Source organism: Ursus arctos, unplaced genomic scaffold (genome assembly GCF_023065955.2).
Source record: "Ursus arctos isolate Adak ecotype North America unplaced genomic scaffold, UrsArc2.0 scaffold_22, whole genome shotgun sequence".
Taxonomy (NCBI): domain Eukaryota; kingdom Metazoa; phylum Chordata; class Mammalia; order Carnivora; family Ursidae; genus Ursus; species Ursus arctos.
The window spans coordinates 537840-557145 of record NW_026622897.1 but is presented as its reverse complement, the minus strand read 5'-3'; the positions used below and the strand labels follow the sequence as shown (position 1 = coordinate 557145).

At 44.5% G+C, this 19306-nt stretch overlaps 1 protein-coding gene across 4 annotated transcripts in view; it reads right to left on the bottom strand.

The window, feature by feature from the left end:
* YAP1 (Yes1 associated transcriptional regulator) overlaps nucleotides 1-19306 on the bottom strand; it is a 113956-nt gene that overhangs the window by 47123 nt on the left and 47527 nt on the right. For all 4 annotated transcript variants that reach the window (XM_048217133.2, XM_057316753.1, XM_057316754.1 and 1 more), the window contains exon 3: nucleotides 12192-12307. In XM_048217133.2, coding sequence (XP_048073090.2) covers nucleotides 12192-12307 — 116 coding nt within the window. The remainder of the gene's footprint in view (nucleotides 1-12191; nucleotides 12308-19306) is intronic.

Here is a 19306-nt window from a genome sequence, read left to right as displayed (position 1 = left end):
TCACACTATAGCTTTGGGAAATTTCCTCAATTCTATCCCATGAATAAGGCTTTTCCTCACCGATGTACTGAAATCGCACTTGTTTTTGTTTTTTACTGCAGACTGTCTTGAATTTGCTCTTTTACACTGAGTTTAACTATAGACCAGGTAGTAGCATGGGAAGAATTTATAATTCTGCCCCAGAATATAGAAAAAGAGGTCTCAATTTTTTCCTAAATGGGTGTGCTCAATTTTCAAGGTTGATCAGGACAAACATGGCAACAGCGACTGGAAACTGCCACTGGGGTTAGTGATACTATCATCTGCAGACATGTAGCTTCCAAACACAAGGGCGCTCAATCAAGTACACGCACCCTGGACTAGTCAGCGGTTCTGCGTCCACAGACAAGCATCTGAAATTTACACGCTCGATCTCATACGTCCCTAACAGTCCCTACTGAAATCCTGCCCTGAATAAAACTTCAGGTAGACATATGTGAAACAGTTGTCATGTACAATCAATATTAAGTATTATTGTCACTGTTTTTTGTGGCTTCAATAACACAAATGTGGGGCAAATATTTATAAATGTACGAGTAGAGGAAAACGCAGTTTATAAAATCAAGTTTTGGTAGAAGAAATAGGATTTCTCCTCAGTTTCTGTTGCAACAGTTTTACTGTCAGGGTGAAAACTGACTTAAAGCACGCAGCCCCAGGTCATGAGGTCAAGGCTGTCATTCTTGTGTGCAGGCCTAGAAGCTAAAAAGATTGTGAACATACTGATTAAAATCTGCTTCACAAAAGCAAGAGTGGTGACCAGTCCATTTCTGTTTCTCCTTCAAGTCAGGGTGTACTCCTGGGTCACACGGGTAGCGACGAGAGTCTTCTGCTGAACCAGTGGTCGTGCTGGGAAGCCCAAAGCCCTGGCACCACTTACCTGCACTCCGGGTCCCCAGCCACGATGTTCACGTCCCCTTCCCAGCACACGCCGCACTGCGCTCTCATCTCTCCCTAGACCCCTGCCCTTCCCGAGAGGCCCAATGTCTGAAAGAAGCACGGGCCTCTCTTGTCCTGGTCTCCCCACAGCTGACCACTGCCGCCACACACAACCAGTCCGTGGAGCTGAGATGAGCAAACCCTATCCGTGTAAAGAATGACTGATCGGTCTTATCAGGTCACATCTACCAGATTCTCAGTTTGTGCTTTTATAAATCACAGATTTGTTAAGAGTTGGTAACATTTTACAGAATTTTTATATTAAATAAGTGTTCTATAAAATGATGGATTCCACGTGTCAGTTTGTATAGACTTTATTCCAGTAGGAAACAGGGTAACATTAAAACAGCAGTAAGGAAGCAGACCTCTCGGACTTGTGTGGTTCTGAGCTCACATTCTAGAGTCTCCTGTCTGGTGGCAGCACCACCTGCGGGCCCCTCAGACGCACCATCTCAGCTCCCACTCCACCTGCTGAGTCACAGTCTGATTTTAACAAGTCCCCAGGCGAACCCTCTAACTACCACACACCAAGAACCACCTACCTATAATACAGAAAACTAGTAAGGCTGGCTTGTTTCTATCAAACTCTTTCACAGAGCGACCTACCATTAGCTCAAACTTGACCAACACCACAACACTACCATTCAGGGGATTTGTTGGTTAAAAAAAAAAAATCACCCTTGATGCATTCCAAATGCAAGTATGATTTCAGCTATCCCTTAACACTCTAGAAAGACAGTGGAGTTCTGAGAGAATGGCAGGAGGGACCTATGGTCAATTCTTGGACCCTATACTTACTATCTTTCTAACCTTGTGCAAGTTCCCTCACCTACTCAGTGCTCACTTTCCTCATCCACAAAGAGGACAGGAGCACTCTTGTCCATTAGTTGTAGAGAGGTTTTAAAAAAAAAAAAAAGTACTTGACAGAGGGCAGAGCTTATAGCTGGTACTTTAAAAAGTCAGTTCCCTACTCTTTCCTGGAATAGTTGTGGAATTTTGTTCCAATAATGTACTTAACTTACTAAAATTCACACACAATGCAAAGAGACAGGTTGATCAGTAAATAAATCTGGGTCTCAGAGCTGAAATGATCAGATAACAAAACAGTGAGCCCACAGGTTTGCCCTTCCATGACAGAAGGGCCGTAAAAAAAGGTCCTATTTTTGGTGGCCTCCCAAACTCTTCAAGATGAAGCTCAGACTTCTCGGCTGATCACACAAAGGCCTTCTGAGGACGTCCACCGTCCCACCACGAGTTACGTAACTGGGAGTTTCAAGCTCCCTCGCCTTCCCTTTCCTTGGGCACACGTCACCTCACGCTCACCTACTAAAGCTCGGGTCCTGCATTCAGCATTCTGTACCAGCACCTCCAGCCCCCCCACACTGGTTATTACGACTGCACCTGACGCGTCTCCCTCCTGTAAGAAAACATGCTCAGGTCGCATCACGCCCTGTAAGCTCCTTTACGCCACGGCTTCTGGGCTACCTCTCCCCGAATCTGTTCCCCAAACATCCCTCCGCAACTCTGAACTGGCTGTTGTGTGATGCGTGGAACATTCTTCTCTTTCCCCCAGATACCTGCATGGCTCTCGGCTCACTCACATCTCTGCTCAATTACAGGACACCTGGACTAGAGACGCTAACGCAGCACCACCTCCCTCTACCCCCAGCCAAGTGCTCTCTGACCTGTAACTGATTTTTCTCTTGCCATTTTTAACTATGCGACACACTGTCCGTTTGTGGATACTCTGTACTCTCATGGGCTATCAGAGTGCGTGGCACACGGTGGCCATTCAGTGTTTGTTGAGGGAATGAATGAGCGCTTGGCTTCTAAGCTGCCTTCTCTAGCCTCCCAACCGCCTTCACACTGTCCTCTCCTCGCTCAGCACTCAGTGCTACGCCTGCCGTAACATTCACTGTTGTCGTTATACGGGGAAACCTGTCCTAACTTGACTCTGCAATCTCAGTGGCCATGAGAGTGCTTGGTACAAAGTAGGGCATGTGGTATTTGTGGAAGGAATAAGTGAGAAAGGGAACAATTGTCTCAAGGTGAAAATGACTTTGTTAAAAATCATTTTCATGTTGGGGGCGCCTGGGTGGCTCAGTCAGTTGAGCGCCTGACTCTTGATTTCGGCTCAGGCTGTGATCTCAGGGTCCTGGGACTAAGCCCGGTGTCGGGCTCCATGCTCAGCACAGAGTCTGCTTGTCCCTCTGCCTCTGCCCCTCCACGTGCATGCATGGGCGCGCCCCCTCTTTCTCTCTCTCTCAAATAAATAAACAAAAACTTTTAAAAGTTTTTAAAAATTTTCATCTTTGTGACAGCTGAAAGAACTAACGTCCTAGAGGAAAAGGCCAAGTAGAAGCTCAGAGAACTTTCTAGAATACAACCCTTTGAACTTTCTTCAGTGCAACTGGAGTCTTTTATATTTTAACTTAATAGTTCAGACTTTCGGTAAGTAAATTTATGAAAGAGCAGTTTCTTTAAGTTCAGACTTTAGAATGCTTAAAGAAACTACCTTTGAAAAAATATTTGACCTAATATGAGCTCTGCTACCTCCTCTATTTATTGTTGCAGGATTTTGTTTTATTTCACTGATGCTGCCTATATATGGTAGTCAATGGATATCATTTTTAAAGAATTAGCATTTTAATCTTTCACACAAATATTCCTCTTATGAGTCATAAAATTACTGTAGCAATAGAGTAACCAGAAGTATTTAGAAATCAGTGGGAAAGACAAAAATAATGTTCTAACACTATCCAGAGAAGAAATAAAACAGGCATCTATTTTTTTCTTAAATGTAAATAACTGAAACTTTTTCTCATCCTCTCTATTCCAAAGCTGAGCAAAGTTTCCAAAATTCTACAAATAATCACTGAAAAGAGAGTTGAACATGGACACTTCTATTTGTAATAACAACTTATGTCCAGAGAGAGCTGGCAACAAAGACGCTCACACGTCAACTTTTTTCTTTATATTCTTCAACAATATCCTCTGACTCTTCGAAGTTAGTCTGTTGGTTAAAATAACAGAACATTAGGTTCAATATTTGCACAAAAATCTTCTTAACTTCCAGAATTCAAATGAACTTCACTTTCCCGAACAATTCCTTCAAAAACTGCTAGATTTTTAAAAACATCTGTTATTTGTGCCCTAAGATCAGGTCCAGGGAGCTCCACAACCTTGAGTCTGTCCACGTCTCGCCTTCCGTACAAGACAGCCGCTAACACAAAGCAAACAAAGACAGGAAGGAAGTACTCATCTGAAAATGGAGCCCTACGAGAAATACTGACCTCGAGCTACTAGAAGACGGAGAAATGCTCCATACCGACCTTCCACCATGACTGCTGGGATTTCTTCAATAAAGCAATGAAGAAAAGGAATACTTTTAAAAATGCTGTAGATTGCAGAGGCCAATACATGAATATGTAAACACAACCCTCAACTTCAGGATAACCGACTTGAAAGTTTTCTTATGTATTTGGAGACTTGGGCGACCCTTTCCCTGGGGGTTTATTTTAGACTCAGCATTAAGAAAGACAATTTATCAGCCAACATCTATTGTTCCATTTGCCAAATGCTGCTGCCTTGCCCAAGTAATTCTAAGTTTTACTATTACTTAGAAAATATTTTTAAGTTAAGAGTCATGACTGGAGTCGGTTAACACTAAGAGCGATCCCCAGTGGACAGAGGGAAAGGCGCCCACCGTCACAGCACCACAGGGGCCACCGGTGGCCCTGCCAGGAGCCACGCGCCGGGACGCAGCGGAATCCCGAAGCCACGGCCATCAGACAGTGCCGCGTGCGGTGCGTGACAGGGCAGAACACCACGGGAGAAGGCACGGTACCGGCAGCTACGGTCATACGCAAGCCGCCGGACACGCTTCCTGGATTACGGTTTCCACTCCCCAGCCCTCTGGTCTTCATGGCCACCACGCACTGTCCACTCACAGCAGTCCTTCATGACTGACTGCTCCATGGTTTTACATTAGAAACACGGTTCTTCTTTCCATATTACTAACCATTCTTCAGGAACTTAACTATCAAATCAGTCAAGACACAAACTATGTGAAATAAACCAAGTTTCCTGAGAATTAGTTATACTGGTTCTGATTATTATGCTTTTGTTTTTTACTATTTTCCCTTTTCCTGTGGCCTTCTTTTCTTAATATACATACATTCCAAAAAGAAAACAACTTTGGTTTAAAAAAAGGTATTTGGAACAGGAGCTTGAGAATAACTAATAAAATACACCGTCTCTCTTACTCCATTGACTGCTCTGACTTTGGGCTTTGTCACAGTTATAGTCCTGTTTGATATACTTTAGTGTATCTCATTCCATTTGTTATGACTTTAGGTTAACAAAATTCCCATCTTGTAGCAGTCAAGAACGTTCACAAGAATCAAAAAAATTTTAACTCAAGTAGGAGAAGAAAACCATATTTTATATAACACTCTACCATCTATACCAGAGAATCTCTAAGAATCTAAACGCCAGAAGTTAACACATGACTTGGGTAAGGGCCAATGACCCGTATTTGTCGATAAAAAATTATTTTAGGGGTGCCTGGGTGGTTCAGTCAGTTAAGCGTCTGCCTTTGTCTCAGGTTGTGGTCCCAGGGTCCTGGGATCGAGCCCCACATCAGGCTCCCTGCTTCGTGGGGGAGTCTGCTTCTCCCTCTGCCCCTCCCCCTGCCTGTGCTCTTTTGCTCTTTCAAAAAAATAAATAAAATCTTTAAAAAAGTAAATAAAAATAAATTTATTTTAAATGAAGAATGGCTACCTGTTAACATAAATGGAGTAAAATGTGAACTACGGGATCAGGTGACATTTACTTATCATGTACGCTGTATATACCGAGCACTGTGTCTGCTGCTGATCTGTGACCGCGCACCCATCACCGGCCGTGTCACAGGGACTGCGGCATTCCATCTCCAGGACAGCCCCATGCTAGTCCTCTTCTTCCCATCTCCCAAGTGAGGGAACGCAGCACAGGGACTTCCTGCAGCTTGTCCAAGACTCGCAGGCAGGGAGTGACAGGTGGGGTTCAAACCGTCATCCAGCCGACCCTTACTCCCTGCCCCTTCTCCACTCACTCCAAAGAGGAAGAGCAGAACTCGAAGCCGGTGAGCCACAGCACAGGAAGCAGGAATTACCAGCTCTGAAACCTGCCGTCAGCTCTGCAACTTTGTTCCACACGCCTTTACCCTTTCTCTGCTTTTTAAGGTTAAAAACCTCTCATCTACCTTTTAACCTGTCCCTTTCCCATTTCACATCCACTCTCAACCATCATTTTTCTGGGGAACCATCTCTCTGCCCTGCTAGTTTTCGGTGCCAGCACAGAGACTGCACAACGCGGGCGGACAGGGAGGCAGAGCAGCACCCCTCCCCCGGCGTGCTTCTGAACGTCTTCCGCCACCGCAAAGAAGGTGCTGAGCACATTCCTCTAGCATGCGTCATCTTTCTTGATCAAGTGGGCACCTGCTCCACCCACCGTGACGTATTCCCCAGGAATTCCACGCGGGTGTTGGGAACAGGGAACTCTGAAAGTGCTGCGCTGCCAGATCTGGACACTAGCCAAATAAATGCCTCACTTTAAAACATAAAAACAACAAATCCTTTAAAATGTACCTGTAAGAAGACATTTGACTTTGGAGTGTTACCAAAGGTATAATTTTAAAAAGCAGAAAATAGGGTTACCGCTTAATTTAAATCAAGGCTTATGATTTTTAATGGTTCTGAACAGTTAGCAGCCCGCTGGCATCAGGTTATCTCTGGATCATCACAGAGTGTACTTTCTTGACTTTACTCCTGCTTTGAGACTCAGCTATCTTGCGGGTCACCGTTAACAAACGACTACTAAAAATTTAGTATCTTCATATAGATAAAGCTGTTTAAAGGAGGACTATCACTTTTCTCTCCCCAAGTCCATATTTCCTAATGTCTAACACAAAAGTCACTAATGTTGCCAAACTCTCAGTATGTAGGACTATTTTATATAGATTCCAACCAGGCATGGAAGGGCTATTAATTCGCTTAATAGAATTTCTAAAGGGCAATCATCTCAAGTAATTTAAATAGTTTTTTTTTGTTGTTTTTTTTTTAAAGAAATCTCTACCCAGGGTGCCCAGGTGGCTCAGTTAACGTTTGCCTTCAGCTCGGGTCATGATCCCAGGATCCTGGGATCGAGTCGTGCATCGGAGTCCCTGCTCAGAGGGGAGTCTGCTTCTCCCTCTTTGCCCCTACTCATGCTCTCTCTCTGCTTGTGTTCTCTCTCTCTCTCTCTGTCAAATTAAAAAAAAAAAAGAAGAAAGAAAGAAAAAGAAAAACTAATCTCTCCCTGAAACGTGGGGCTGGAACTCCTGACCCCGAGATGGAGAGTTGCACACTCCACCGAATGAGCCAGTCAGGTACCCATCATCTCAAGTAATATAGGACAGGGCTTATATATACCATTATATAGGTCCATATTATATATTTTAATGTAAACTAAAATAAGACTATTACTGGGGCGCCTGGGTGGCACAGCGGTTAAGCGTCTGCCTTCGGCTCAGGGCGTGATCCCAGCGCTATGGGATCGAGCCCCACATCAGGCTCCTCTGCTGGGAGCCTGCTTCTTCCTCTCCCACTCCCCCTGCTTGTGTTCCCTCTCTTGCTGGCTGTCTCTCTCTGTCGAATAAATAAATAAATAAATAATTTTTAAAAAAAGGCTATTACTGAATTACTCAAATTTCCTTTTAGTTGTTTTTTTTTTTTTTTTAAGATTTTTATTTATGTATCTAAAGAGAGCACGTCCCAGGTGGGGTGAGGGGCAGAGGCACAGGGAGAGAGAATCTCCAGTAGACGCCCTGCGGAATGCAAAGCCGACTCCCTGAGATCATGACCTGAGCAGAAACCAAGAGTCTCCAACACAGCTGACTGCACCACCCAGGCTCCTCTCAGTTTTCTTTTCCTCTTTTCAAATTCCTTTTACAAGGTTCACTGTCATTTATTTGCCAATTAAATGGACAGTTAAAGATAGAAATTAATCTACGTTACAGAATCTAGTTAAGTCATGCCTCTAGAACCCTTTCCAGGTGTTTCACTGGCAAATACGTGATTTCTCAATTATATATATTAACTGGCGGCCAATTACAAACCATGGGTAACCAGTGTAGCAATAAAATCCATCATTTCAACCTCATATTTTGAAAAAGGAGTTAAAACAGAAGTAAACTGATCACTTTGTTAACTGAATTAGACTGAATGCAAGAAATAGGATTTCATAACGTCTTAGAATTAGAATTTTAAAAGACCAGTCAGTATGGTGAACCATTAAAAAATTAGACAGAGCAGGTCTGGAGAGTCTAAAGAAAATGACCGTGTTTTAAGGAAGTGGTCTGATTAGAAACAGACCAGAACACAGAGCTAGATTCATTCTTTTTTAAAAAAAGCAAAGCCAGAAAGTTTTTATTTAAATAATTAACGATAAAAATGTAAATCCAGTTGAATTCAGGACGACTGACCCAGTGTAGTGCTTCAGAAGAGACCTGCGGGTTTTCTCTTTTATCTGAAGTTTCAGATTAGCAAATTCAGAAGGTATTCCCTTCAGGGTGAGAACTGTAAATACCGAGGCTTAGCTGGAAGCCATTTGCTGCTTTGTTACAGCAAGTGCCCTCAAAATTCACTGAAATACCCCCACAATTCTCCTTGCTCACTCATTGTCTCCAGGCTCTAAAAGATGCTTATCCAAGCACAGGTGAGTATCTCACGGAGAAACCTGACAGAGAGAAGGTCCTTCCCTCTGGCAGCGGTTTGAGAAACGGGGCGACCTCCCTGCAGAGAGCACGGCCCCCACGCCGCGTGGGTGCTGCCAGAGGGAGGAAGGGGGCCCCTGGCCTGAGACCTCACCCCGGACAGCAGTCATTCTACAGGAGTGTGAGGTATAGCAAGACTACAGGGCTCGTGACACTCATTTTAGAGCATTTCAAGACCGTGTCAAAGTCCTGTTTGTTCTTGAAGGGGCACTAACCTGGAAGAAACGAAAGACAAAACCGAGTGCGTGAGCCTCAGCCGCTGGCAGTGCTCAGCCGCGCGGCAGCCTGGGCCTGGCTCGGGCCAGCTCTGCGCCACTCGTACCAGTGACCAGATTCACGATAATCCACACTTACAGGAATTTTCATCTCTCCTTAATTTAACGTCTTACTCTCATTCTGAAACTCTGGTGACTCCCTTTCGTTTTTAGGATCAGTTTTTGGTTCTGGGTTAAAAAAACACTTGTTAGTTTTACCACATCCGTCTCTTCCTTTGTTCACCCTCAGACTGTCCGACCAGTCCATTACAGACAATGACCTTCAGTGCCCTCCTTCGGTAACCCCGCTCCTGAAGGCGCAGTGTGTTTTACGGCCTGCAGAACCTCCTTCAGCAAACACCCCCACGCCCGCCTTCTGCGCAAGCAGCTCCCCAGTGCGCCTCCTGGGCATTCACAGGTCCTGTCCCCCCGCTGGCTTGGAGGCTCTTCTCTGTCACTTGTCCCAACCCTGCTTCTCGCACAGCAGAGTAAGAGGACGGGCTCGGGAGCCCCGTGACCAAGCAGTGGGTCTTGGCTTCGACCACTGACCAGCTATGTGATTTTGGAAAAGTTACTTAAGTTTTCTCAGAAGGAGAGAGAGAATGATAATAACAGCATAGAACTCCGGGCGCCTGAGTGGCTCAGTCGGCTGGGTGTCTGCCTTCGGCTCAGATCATGATCCCAGGGTCCTAGGATAGAGTCCCGTGTAGGCCTCCCTGCTTGGCAGGGAGTCTGCTTCTCCCCCGCCCTCTCCCCCTGCTTGTGCTCTCGCTCATAAAATAAATTAAAGAATCTTAAACAAGCAAACCAACCAACCAGCACGAACCTCAACGGGCATTGGGAGGGTTAACCAACAGAGTCCAAGCAGAGCCCAGCGGAATGCCTGAAACGGCTCACTCTTACCACTAACTCCCTCCTCCTAGCACGGATACAGGCCCGTGTCTCTCTGACGGGGCTTGGCCCATTTCAGGCCGGTTCTGTACCTCCGAGCTTCTGTCCATACATGCCTCCACCCCTAAGACCACTCTGCTCCAATTGTCCCTGCCAACGTCACCTCTGTTTACCAAACACAACTACAAAGAAGCATGCCTGCTAATTTACATGCAGCGTATAAAACATATATTTTACAAAAGAGTTGCAAATATAAACATAAATATTCTGAAGCCCACTAAAACCAATCTGATATATACTTTTGATTTTAAACATAAATTTGAATACAAATTCTCCCTACTTCCTCAGGCCATTACCATTAGAAAATTTAATAAGAAAAAAAAAATAAACCAATGTTCTAAAAGAATCACAATCAACCCTGTTAGATGCAAAATGCCTAAATCTTCCAAAATAAACCTTAAATTAATGAGTTATTTATTACTAGTTTCCAAGGCATAGTTTTAGGTGGAGTGTGACAGAATGAATAATGTGAATCATCTTTGGACTATAAATACAAGACAGCTTTCACAATTTTTATTTGGAAATTCGATGATTAAAAAAAACCTAGATGTCAAGTAAAAATATTAGTCACATACTTGCATAATATTTTGCCTTGAAACTTTTGATTTAAATATCACATACAACACAGATTCTGAGAATAAATAAATATATTCTTATTAAAATAAGCTAAAATGGAAGATTTAGGGAATTAATCTTTTTTCAAGAGTTTATATAAAGAAAGTTTATGACAAGACAAGCTTAGTCCTGAATCTTGTGCCATTTTTGCTTTCAGCACTTAACTCTTCAGAATTCAAGTGTTCAGCCCACCAAAGGCAAGAACAGAGTTCCAGAACAGCAGAAACGCTCCACACACTGGCATCATCTCTGGGGGCAGAAGGACATAAAAAATTCTATGAGCTCTCTCAGGCGAGGAGGAGCCCTTTGTCAACCCGTTGTCTGGACCCCCATACGCTGGCAGCCCCTTCCCAAAGGCTGCTGTCTGAGAACATCTACAGGGCAGCTGTCCACGCTGTGGTCAGTGTGCTGGACAAGGAGGATGGACACGCTGAGAAGAAAGCCATCAAGGCCCCAGGGTTGCCCGTTACTGTGGCTGCCACCTGTGCTCGGAACCGGGTCACTCAAGCAAAGGGGGTTAAGTGTGGGGCGCAGGCGAGTGATCAGAGCTCCAGCCCAAAGGCTCCAGTCCCTGCTGCCAGGACTGGGGCTGCATCTTCCCAGAGAAGGGCCGCCTTTTCCCACTGTGCACAAAGATGCATAATGGGGTTAACTTTGGCCTTGGGCCCACATAACAAAGGTATCTAAGGGACTAGAGAAGTAACTAAACCTTTACTGAGTTCCTGTTCTGCATAGAACTGTAAAAAAAAGCTTTATACTTACTCATTTATTTCCTTTAATATTTCCCGCTCTCTAGTAATGGGCATTATAATCCGCATTACGAAGATGAGAAAAACAGCAGGTTTAAAAACATTGCCAAATAAGAACAAAGATTCGTACTTGGGTCTGTTGTCTGTGAAAAGGGTAGAAATGTGTTCAATAATACAACTAGATCTCAGAAAGATGCTTGGCGTTTATACGCTGCTACCTTCCAGCTACTTTCAAGGCAGAATAAATAAGTACTTTAAAAGGTAGTTAAGAGGGGCGCCTGGGTGGCTCAGTCGGTTAAACGTCTGCCTCTGGCTCAGGTCAGGATCCCGGAGTCCTGGGATGGAGCCCCATGGGAGGCTCCCTGCTTGTCCTTCTGTCCCTCCCTCTCCCCCTACTCATGCTCTCCCCCTCTTGCTCACTCTTTCTCAAATAAATAAATAAATAAACAAACAAACAAATAAATAAATCGTAGTTAAGAGCACCATAGCTTCACTTCCCATCCAAACCACAAAGGGAAGAAAGCAAGCTCCAACTCTAGGACAAAAGAGAGCACAGAGTCACACACAAGCCCGCCAACACCAACCAAACGAGGAACCTGAGATACTGACCTCAGAACTGACACTTTCCAAGTGCTGGCTTTCGGCTGGCAGCCCCTCTATGAGTTAATGACTAAACAAGGCCTGGGTAAAGCACACTCATGTGAAAAGGCAGGCCTCCCACAGAAAAACCAGATAGAAATGACCTGCCCCCATGCACCGGTTTCCTTAAAAGAATAATTACCATTTTCTGCAGAGACTCCTGCACGTGCACAAGCCTTCGTCAGTGTGTTGGGACCACAGTGTCTCACTCACCTGAGGCCGAGGTCATCAGACTCTGCTGCACTGGGGGGCTGGTGGGCGCCGTGACACTCATCTGGGAGAGCATGGCCTTCCTGGGGTCCTGCCACGTTGTCGTCTGGTCGATGTGACTGAGACACAACAAACCACCGTGTGAGACAACACACACCAGGTCCTCGGAGCCCCAGCCCCACCTCCCAGAGCGGAGCAGGTGGTGCTCTCCCGCAGCCAGGCCCGGCTGCTCGCCCGCCCTTCCTCTGCCAACCTCCCTCACCCCTGTGCCACGAGGTCCACTCTCATTTCCCACATCCTACCCGAGCAGATCTGAGAAACCACGCTTGCAACTTTGAGGGAAGGGAAACCATTTTCAGCTCGGGGACTATTATTATCTGCTTCTAATTTACAGATAAAAGGTAATTTATAAATTAATCATCCATGACAGCAGTCATGACCAAAACCCAAAATTCACAAGGGAACCACCCACTTTTTCCTCTGGGAGCAAAGAATGCCAATTAACACATACTTTTTAAATCTAAAGTCCCTTAGTAAAACACAAAAGGATGGAAAAGTCTTGTTATACGTATAGACTCCAAAGCCCAGACAGAATTTAAAACCTTCATCTGAAAGTTTTCACTGTCTTGTGACTGTCGAAGGTCTTTGTTAGTTGCTGCACAAAACATTTAACTGTTAAATACTGCATACTGTTAACTTACTACAAAATATCTTATTACACATGCATAGCAATTTGCTCATCTCTAAACCCAGATGACAAGGGTTAAAGACTGTGAACTGCACAACTCCCAGGCAGCTCACACAGCATCCAGCGTAGGATCATTCAGAAATACCAGTTTCCTTTTTCCAGCAAAGTTTGCCTCAGTGAAACAGAAACACTAAATATGTGAAACTACTTAAGAAATTATCCTGAAGAAATAGCCAGAGAAGTATTCACACACCGATGTGAAGTTCTGTGTAATTTATAAAAGCAAAAATTTGAAAGCCAGCTAACATCTAATGGAAGGGATTGGCCGATTAAATAGTATAACGTATGACAGACTACAACACAGCTACTGAAAATCTCTTAGAAGAATACTTAATCACATGGAAAGTATTTGTAATACTGCTATTTATTTTTATAATACTGCTTTTTAAAGTCGTTTCTAAAACAGTATGTACGGTGTGAGCCTACATGTGTGTGTGCTGAAAACACAGGAATAAGGACAGCCATCAGAATGCTGTCACAGTGCTTATTTCTAGATGGCAAAATTACAGAACTCTGCTTCGCTATGCTAGGTTTTCCTATTATTAAAGATTTTATTTATTTGACAGAGAGAGACAGCGAGAGAGAGAACACAAGCAAGGGGAATGTGAGAGGGAGAAGCAGGCTTCCCGCCGAGCAGGGAGCCTGATCCCAGGACTCTGGGATCATGACCTGAGCCGAAGGCAGATGCTTAACGGCTGAGCCACCCAAGCGCCCCTAGGTTCTCCTATTATTAAACAATCATAAACTAACATTACTTTTGAATGGGGGGTGGCCAAAAATAAAGGGTTATTTTTAAGAAGCCCCCTCCCCCTCAATCATTTTTTATATGACTGTTTAAATTTCAAATCTGAGTTCTGTCTTCTTGAATCATCTCATGTCAATGGTAAGGAGGTGACACTCTAGCACTAAACTTTCGTGAGATGGAGCTAGAATGGTCACACACCATTTACTTACTTACTTACTTACTGTAAGACAGTAAGAAAGGAGCGCTGCACTCTGGCTAGCGTGAACCTCAAGGATTATCCACTAGCAATGGGAGAATTATTTGGGTTCCCAGGCAAGAAGAAAGGGGATGAAAACAGAGAGAGGGGAACGTGGAGGGCCTGTCCGCCTCCAAACGGCAGTGGAACCTGTCCAGTCGAGGCTCCTGCAGACCAGCTAGAAATACTCAGAGTATTTATTTATACAGTGGAGCATACACTCTCTCCAGCCCTAACTGACCAGCACGCTCTCCCAGCAGTTACACACTTCTGAGCACGAGCACCAGCATTCGCTCCGGCCCAGACAAGGCAGGTGAAACCTTGTTTCTGTCCTGCCGTGGGAGCACCCCATCCCAGAAGACCAGGTCCTTGCCAAACCCAGTAAGAGCTCATGCTTCTTCCCTTTCAACCCTCCCTGAGCCACTGAACAAATAGAACCACAGAACATCTTCTAGACAGGCAGCATTTCTCATGATTACAGATATCAAGCGATGCGCACATGGTAATTAATATAGTCGTGTTGGAAAGAAGCTTACAATCCACAAGAACACAATTTAGAGAAATGCTAGGAAACCAGGAAAGGAAACGGCCGAGTGACTACTACCAGCTCTTAAATTTCAAAGTATGTGCCCCTGCCTACTCCTTGCCTCTGGTACTTCCTAAAATGCCCCTGCCTGTGAGGGGTACAGGAGAGGAAGGAGACAGACTGGAAGTGAGTTCAAGATCCTGACTGTAGATGGCTTTCTAAATACTCCACAGCTGCAGTTCTCTGAAAACTAAGCAATTCCACAAATCACACTAATCCGTTCATAACTGAAGAGGGCTCTACCTGAGGGGTGAGGAATATGGAATTTCATTCTGATGGAATATGGACACCAATCTGTACATTTGTTCTTAGAGTTTCCTCCTCCTTGAAATCAATCAGGGTTTGAATACAGAGAACATACAGTTTTACTACTCTCAGAAGATCAATTACTTCACTGAAATGTTATGTAAGCATACAAATGCTAAAATTTCTCTTCCTGAAACAGCTGTTAAGCCCCAGTAAGTTAGCTGAGAGCCCCATAAAGCTGTACTACGTTACCTCAGCTAAGGGTGCATTTACTTAAAAACATCTACACCTCTCAGTAATAAAGATGTCATCTAAAGTGTCCAACTATAAAAGCATGCACTTAGATGCCAAAGAAAATGCGAAATAAAATTAACTTAGATTTTGTCTTAACTTATTCTGTAAGATTAAATCATGAAAAACACAGTTTTATCCTAATAAGTCAATTTGAAACAGTATACCCCAAAATATCCAGGCTTCCTTTTCATCGTGAGAACAAGAATCTTTATAAAAACATTTCATACTTCAAAGAAGTGTTCTTGCTAAGACCACATGAATAGTTTGCAAGGTCTGCTTTTCCCCTAGATATGTCATGGTACCTTTCCTCACCTCCTCTGGTCTTGGCTCTCATGTCATATTCTCAGAGAGGCCTTCCCTATCCATGTCACCTAAAACCTACCCTACCGAAACTTACACTCCCTCTTCTTTGCTTTTTTTCCCCCCGGATAATCCGTTATCATTACCTGACCTATTTTACTTTTTTGCCTGTTTCCTCCAACTAACAAAAGCTCCAGAGAAATAGGGACTTTTACTCATTTTGTTAACTACTACAACTTCAATGATTAGAAGAGTGTTTGATAAATATTTGTCGATGAATTAATGAAAAGAAAGCTTTTTTTCTTTTTTGCCCTAAGAACATCAAACTTTCTCTCCAAGTCCTTGTAGCCTTACTGACTTTATCCAAACATGAAATTACTGGTCAGGATGACAGATACTGCAACTGGCAACGAGGACACTCCTGGCCGCAGTGGCAGGAGAGCTGTGGTGGCGTGATGAGCCTCCAGCAAACAGGAGGTAAGCAAGCAGACAAATGCGGCTGTGTACAGGGAGGAAAGCAAAGGAGTTTCTGCGTTTTCCAAGATGAAGAAATCCAAGTTTAAATGTGAACAGAAACAGAGGAGCTGAAAATGTGCTAAGGGATCCCTCAAGAGTTAGAGTAATCCACCAGAGGGGAGGAAGAACAGAATGCAGACACTGCTTCCACAGGAACACGGGGTGGATGGGCAGAAGCAAAGAATTTCACTGGCTGGTAAAAGCAGAGTGAGTTCTGGTGTGAGGACTTCAATTCCCCTAAGAAACATTAAGATGACTAATGAGGCTGGTATTACTGGTGATCCCACTGTGCAAATAGAAAGTTCAGGAACCTGGGCGCCTGGGTGGCGCAGTCAGGTTCTGGCTCAGGTCATCATCTCAGGATCATGAGATCAAGCCCCACATGGGGCTCCCTGCTCAGCGGGGAGTCTGCTTGAAGATTCTCTCCCTTTGCCCCTCCCCCCTCAATAAAAAAACAATCTTAAAAAAAAGAAAAATGAAAAGAAAAGAAAAGAAAAGAAAAAAGAAAACAAAACAAAACTCAGGGACCTGTACAAAGTCCCATATCCAGGACACAAAAGGACTGCATGTGATATCCAGGAATTCTGAAAACAGTTTATGTACCAAACAAATACATGGAAAGGACACCACTCAAAAATGTACATGCTTTGTAATACATACTGAGTAACACAAAGACTGCATAAATACTACAAGGATAGAATAAAAAGGCATGGGTATTAAAGATTCAATAAAAGATGCCAGAATAGGGGCACCTGGGTGGTTCAGTGGATTCAGTATCTGCCTTCGGCTCAGGTCGTGATCCCAGGGTCCTGGGATCAAGTCCCGTGTCGGGCTCCCTGCTCAGTGGGGAGTCTGCTTCTCCCTCTCCCTCTGCTGCTGCCCCTGCTCTTTTGCTCTCAAGAAAATAAATAAAATATTAAAAAAAAAAAAAAAAGATTCCAGAACACTATGAAACACAATTTCTATCACCACTGGAGTAGCAGCTCCTTGAAGGAGATGCACCTGGGAGAGTGCTGGGCCCCAGCAGTGCCTGGGGAGTATGTGCTGATCTCAATGCATTTAATGTGTTTAATGTGATTAAGACTTCATGTAAATGCTAATGTGAAAAAGGGTTGAAAAGAATTTTGTCACTCAAACTATACTAATTCTAAAAATGTCGAATTATAAATAATAGAATCAAAATATATAAACCAAGGAGATGAAATTAAGAAAAACTCATAGAACGGTATTTTCAGAGTTAAAATATGCATAGTTGGGGCGCCTGGGTACCGCAGTCCTTAAACGTCTGCCTTCGGCTCAGGGCGTGATCCCTGCGTTCCAGGATCGAGTCCCACATCGGGCTCCTCTGCTGGGAGCCTGCTTCTTCCTCTCCCACTCCCCCTGCTGTGTTCCCTCTCTCGCTGGCTGTCTCTCTCTGTCACAGAAATAAATAAAATCTTTAAAAAAAAAATGAAGTTATACGCAGCACAGAAACAAATTAAAGATTCAGTTTATCATGTTCCTAAGAACAGTCTAGATGCTGAACTTACTACAAGAAAATAGGAAGTGTGAAATCCTACAAGCCCCTTCAAAATATGTAAATAAATCTTTGCTGTTATTTTGGAAAAGAAAAGCGGCTGGATTTATGACCAAGATAGACCCGACGATCTCACTGTGGAGCAGCCGAAGCTGGTGGACAATGAACTCGTCAGCACTCCAGCCGACGCGACGGAAGCAGCTGCACTCTGCCCAAGGTCCACGTCGGACGGCAGTCTCTCCTGCGTACACAAGGCCACCTCTCCCACTGGCTTTTGTCTTTCTTATTTTACACTGCAGAATGTGGTCTCACACATTGGATGACTTAGCAAAACGTACACAGAACCAAAAGTAAACCATGAGCAATGGACTTTCTGCAGAGTCCCCCAAGTTCACTACAGCTATGATGTATTTCTCCCGTAAGATGACGTCTTACGAAGCTCAAACCTGGGCCTTGAACATGCAGGGATTCTGACCTTATAAAGAAGAACACTACTATTGTCACATCTTCAAATTACTGAGGAAACCGTAAGAACAGGAAAGGCTCCTTGTAGCTACGATGGGGAGCCCCCAACTCTCACCTCCCCAGGACCACCGTTCAACGCGAAGGATGATATTGCGCCCTAGTTTACGGACTCCTCAGAAAAGGGAAAAGAAAAAAACCACTAACAGAACAAAACAAAACAACCTACGACGTATTAAGACGGCAGCTCTGTCCGAGGGCAGACGGGCAGTACGCGGCAGAGCTGGGTTTCAGGGCAGAACCGACGCAGCACCTGTGCTCTGTCCTCCACAAGACGCCTTTTTTTTTTTTTTTTTGGTGATTAGATGTAGGTTTATTCTTTTTTTTTTTTTTAATATTTTTTTGTTTATTATGTTAGTCACCATACAATACATCCCTGGTTTTTATGTAAAGTTCGGTGATTCATTAGTTGTGTATAACACCCAGTGCACCATGCAATACGTGCCCTCCTTACTACCCATCACCGGTCTATCCCATTCCCCCACCCCCCTCCCCTCTGAAGCCCTCAGTCTGTTTCTCAGAGTCCACAGTCTCTCGTGCTTCATTCCCCCTTCTGATTACCCCCCTTTCTTTATCCCTTTCTTTCCCTACAGACCTTCCTAGCTCTTATGTTCCATAGATGAGAGAAACCGTATGATAATTGTCTTTCTCTGCGCGTTATTCAGATTTCTCAAGACTAACCTTTCCATCACCCCCGCCCCCAGCGAACCCTTGCAGAAAGGAAGCACAGGGAGACAGAAATCCCTGCCCAACACCCAGGACCGCACTCCCCTGCAGTTCTCCCGCTCAAACCCAAAGGGACTGTGGTAGCTGAGGAAAGTTCCTAGGGCTTTCAGATGATGAGATCAATGATGCACAAACCTAACTTCTCACAGCTCCCTCGGACACTAGGGGAAGAGGGAGGAGAAACCCTCTACATAGATTCTGAAGGTCACGAAATGTCCCCCAGGGGCGCCTGGTTGGCTCAGTGGGCAGTGTGCGCGACTCTTCATCTCAGGGTTTTAAGTTTGATGCCCATGGTGGGTGTAGAGATAACTGAAAAAAAAAAAGAAATGTCCCACAGACACTTTTCCACACATGAGATACACGTGCTGCCTCCCCCCAGAAACCCTGGGATTTACCGCACAGAACTGAGTGGCCAACGACAGCATGGGAGGACCTGGGGGTGGATGCAGTCAAGACCTCCCCCCCCCGAAGAATGGACCCTTGCACCACAGCTCTCATTCACTGCTCAGGACAATCCTTCCCTAACCAATGGGACACGGGGCTCAGAGAAACTGAGGGGCTGGCCTTCGGTCACACTGCTAGTGAGCATCAGAGCCACTACTAACGTGTCTTTCAGCTCCTAGCTCATTGCTCTTGTCACCCCATCTGACTGGTCACTAAGTCGAAAAGGATTTTCTAAAATGC